At 51.3% G+C, this 4,087-nt stretch overlaps 1 protein-coding gene across 1 annotated transcript; it reads right to left on the bottom strand.

The window, feature by feature from the left end:
- Window positions 1-402: 402 nt before the first annotated feature.
- Window positions 403-2,771, bottom strand: NR0B1 (nuclear receptor subfamily 0 group B member 1; the record flags this gene model as incomplete). The annotated part of the gene is made up of 2 exons (XM_082278799.1): window positions 403-647; window positions 2,210-2,771. The coding sequence occupies 2 exons, from the start codon at window positions 2,769-2,771 to the stop codon at window positions 403-405; spliced, it is 807 nt and encodes a 268-aa protein (XP_082134925.1).
- Between the last annotated feature and the right edge of the window lie 1,316 nt (window positions 2,772-4,087).

The raw sequence follows: 4,087 nt of genomic DNA on the forward strand, positions 1-4,087 counted from the left end.
TTAGGTGACTATTTAATAACCTTCATAGACTCTGATTCTGTAAAGTCAATAGTAGTAAGAATTGCAGTAAGACTGCTTATTTTGAAAAAGCAGGGATTACTCACCTTGAGAGTACAATATAGTAAATATGTTCTTTATTCAGAGACATGGTAAAAGAATAGCCAGTCAGCTTTGGATATGAACATTCTCTACAACCTTAAAGCTTGTTTTGATGATCGTAACCTTATTCCAAAACCACCGTGTTTAATAAAAATTAATTTCAGAACTTGAAGAATATTTTATTATGGAATACAAAAATACTATCTATGTAAAAACAATAAGTTAGTTTATTTACAATACTTTACACTATCCTGCTCTGTGGCTTCCTTTGCACTGGACTTATTTTCATTATTTTACACACCTTTATAATTTTGCACAAAGCATTTCCAAAAGCATGTCATCCATGTTCACCGCTCCAATGATGGGCCTGAAGAATAATTCAGCAACCACATTAGCATTAATAGATCTTAACAAGGAGAGAACAACATTCAGCTTGGCAAATCTGGCTTCATCACCTCTGTGAACGAGTCTGACATGTTCCTTTAGAGCTTGTTGTGCTTCCCTCTGCAGCCCTTCAATGTACTGTGTACACTGCAGTCCAGGTAGATCTGAAAAGAAAACCAAATTATTTTGTTTACATAATTTTTGTTTATAAAACAACATTATTCTTACAGAACAACTCCTAACAGCTCACAGATTGTAATTATCACACAAAGAAAGAAGGAAATTAAATTGCTAGAGGACTTCTTGTATGCAAAGTCAACATGCCAAATTTTATTGGGCACATCAAATTCTTATCATATCTTATCATACTCTTCTTCAAAAACCTTAAATATGAATGTTCATCAACATTCACTTAAGTGCTAAACAAATTAGCTGATAAAAACTTTGATTGAAGAATGCTCTCCAAAACACCATTACAGTGGAGAAGACAATAAAATTAACTTTTTCAGTTTTTCACTTCTACAAAAATGTATTGTTCACATTTAAGGCTTCTTTTGACAACTGTTTCTACTCCAGTTTATAAGTGGCAAGAAGTACTGACTCCAACATACAACAGAAGTTTCCCAATGAACTATAGTAAGGATACTGAAAGATGGAAGGTGCAGAATTAGGGCTATATGTGACCACAGAATCATTTTGGATGGAAAAGACCTCCAAATTCAGCGAGTCCAACCACTAACCTAACACTACCAGGTCCACCACTAAACCATGTTCCTGAGCAACACAGCTATATTTTTGAACAGTTTCAGGGATGGTGATTCAACCACTTCCCTGGGCAGCCTCTTCCAAAGCATGACCACCCTTTCAGAGAATAAATTTTTTTCTACCAGAACAATGCCTCTATCATTTTACATTAGACCAGCTTCCAAATTTGCCTTGTGTAACATAAGCTTCACCATTGTAACTTTTTCTCTCTTACCTGTATAGGAAGCAAAGCTACAGGAGCAGGATGATAAATGCAAAGTACTACTGTAGGAACCTAACCATCAATAACTAACAGTTTGGCTGTGGAAGTGCTGGAAGAGCCCTGTCCCACTTTAAAAGGGCACTGCCATACTTGGGAAGTGTCATATCCAGCCTGACAGCTACCTTTCAGGCGAAGTCACCAACATGATAATATGTCCCTTGGTAGAGCTGCGTTCATGGGAGTCTCCACAAAGAGAAACGGCAAAAAACACCCCGATCATAAGTGCTACACCAAAAGCCAAAACAGCACTTTGTTGTGGAAGCCCTGAGCCTTCCCTTGCTCCCCGGGCGCGCAGACCGCCGGGCACGGCACGGGCAGACCCGCTGCCCTCGGGCGGTGGAGCAGAGGTCCCGCCGCTCCCCTGAGGGAAACGAGCAAGGAGCCGCTGCTGACTCCCAACTTTCCCTAATCAACTGGCAGGCGCTTGGAATTCGCTTTGTTCGTGGAAAGCATCTGTGGAGGGCGCCAGCCCTCAGGACCCCAGACCGAGCCTCTGCCGGACCCCCTCCTGCCTGCGGCCGGGATCTTGAGGAGGGGGCAGAGGGTGAAACCTTGTTCCGCGTCCCTCTCCTCCAGCACCTTTTTCAGCCTGAGGAAAGCCCCGGGTCTGCCCCGCTCCCCTGGGGATACAGGAGGGTCTCTCCGCCCTCCCCGCTGCCCTGTGGCAGAGAGACCCCTCTGCCCCGCCCGGCCACTCACCCGGGTTGAAGAGCACCGTCCCCTTGAGGTAAGCGTACTCTTTGGTGCTGATGTCCAGGCTCCAGCACTTGGCCAGGAAGCTCTTGATAGCCTGGATGTCGCCGGCCGAGGGCAGGTGCGGGCCGTGTTGCGGCCGGCCCGGTGCCGGTGCCCGCGGCGGGGGCTGCTCGCCCTGCTGCCGGGCAGTGAGGATGCGCTGCAGCATGCTGGGCTCCGCGCTCTCCACCGTCTCCAGCTGCACCCGGTCCTGCGCCAGCCCCAGCAGCAGCAGCGGCGCCCAGCAGCTGCGGACCAGCAGCAGCTGCTCCTCCAGCGGCAGCTCCTGGAAGCAGGGCACGTTCTGGACGAAGCGCAGCGTCTTCACCAGCACGGCCGAGGCCGCCTTGCAAGCCACCTGCGGGCTCCGCAGGGCCACCCGCCTCCGTGACCCGCACGGGCAGCCCTGGGGCGCCGGCCCGGCCGGCGGCACCGCCCGCTCCTCGCTGCGGAGGATGCTGTAGAGGATGCTGCTGTGCCGCCGGCCCTCCGCGCAGCAGCGGCAGCAGCGCTCCACGCACGCCATGGTACCCGCGGGTCCGGCGCCCGGGGGCCGGGCTGAGCTGCCTGGGAGGCTCGGCGGGGCGGTCCCTGCCTCCTGGGCCCGCCGACGGACGCGTACTGCTCGCCCTCTGCCCGGCTCTTTAACTTATTTATAGCCGGCGGGGGTGTGTGCCTGTGTCTGGGTGTGTGTGTGCAGCCGCAGGCGCCGTACCGGCGGTTCAAAGGGGCAGACACTCTTTACTGGCTGGAAAAGAGGCGGGGGAGAGGAGGGGGCATGAAAAACAAACCAAACCCTCCTCCTCCTTAGCTGAGACAGCGATACCCGGGGGGAGCCGGCGAGCCGGGCACCTCTGTCCGCAGGCTGCGGCGTGATGAGCGGCAAATTGCACCCTACTCGCCCAGCGCGGGGCCACGGGATGCCCCTTCCCGGCCCCACTTTCCGAGGGGGTCTGGCTGATGTTAATGCCGGAATGCTCAGAGCAGGGCAGGGCAGGGCAGCTCCCGCTGCTCTCTCGTTTTGCCACCGTAGGGAGCAGCTCCCGCCCCCGCGATCTCCGCGGGACCCCACCGAGAAATGACAACCGGCCCCACCGCCGTCACAAGTACCCGAGAGGTCTGGGGGAGGAGAGAGAAAGGTGTATTGGTGAAGAAAGGAGTGCTGAATTGGTCCAAATAATTAAATTCCCGCAGGAGGAGTAAAAGGTGACACCACTAATGACACAGAGGACTTTTGTGTATGCTTGCCCTAAGGAGTGATGCCTTGTGTGCCAATTGAACTCCTCAGTGCTGCCCTGCGGGGAGAGAGGATCGGACATGTCCCTGCCCAAATGGGTGCTCTGTGAGGGGTGCAAACAAGGCTCTGTCAGCATGCCTGAGGCTGGTGCCGCTGCAGCACCCACGGGGATCCCCCACCGAATCACTCCCATTAATAATTCCCTTGCTCTGCCTTTCAACACATGACCCATCTTTCTGATGTCATGTTGTCCCATCCATGCATTTAAAATATTTTCATTTTCCCTTCAGGCTCTGTTTCTCCATGAATCTTTCCTCTTAGATACTTTCAGTGACCCATCTCCTCCGAGTAGCATATGGACTCCAGAGCAAGGAGATAATCCTTCCAGGCCTTGATGTTTACACAGGAGGGACAGGGGAATAGTGATTGTCCAAGTGTGGACTTTTGAATGAAAAATAAGCACCTTCTCAGCTAAGTAAAAGTGGGTGCAGCAAAGAGGAGTAAATAAACACTACAGAAAGTAAAGTTACTTCTGTCTGCTGCATATGGGTTAAAACAGAAACATTTTCTGGTTCATGTGATCTGGAAGAGCCTTGACAGAGTTA

The sequence above is a fragment of the Coloeus monedula genome, assembly GCF_965178545.1.
Source record: "Coloeus monedula genome assembly, chromosome: 3".
Lineage (NCBI taxonomy): Eukaryota > Metazoa > Chordata > Aves > Passeriformes > Corvidae > Coloeus > Coloeus monedula.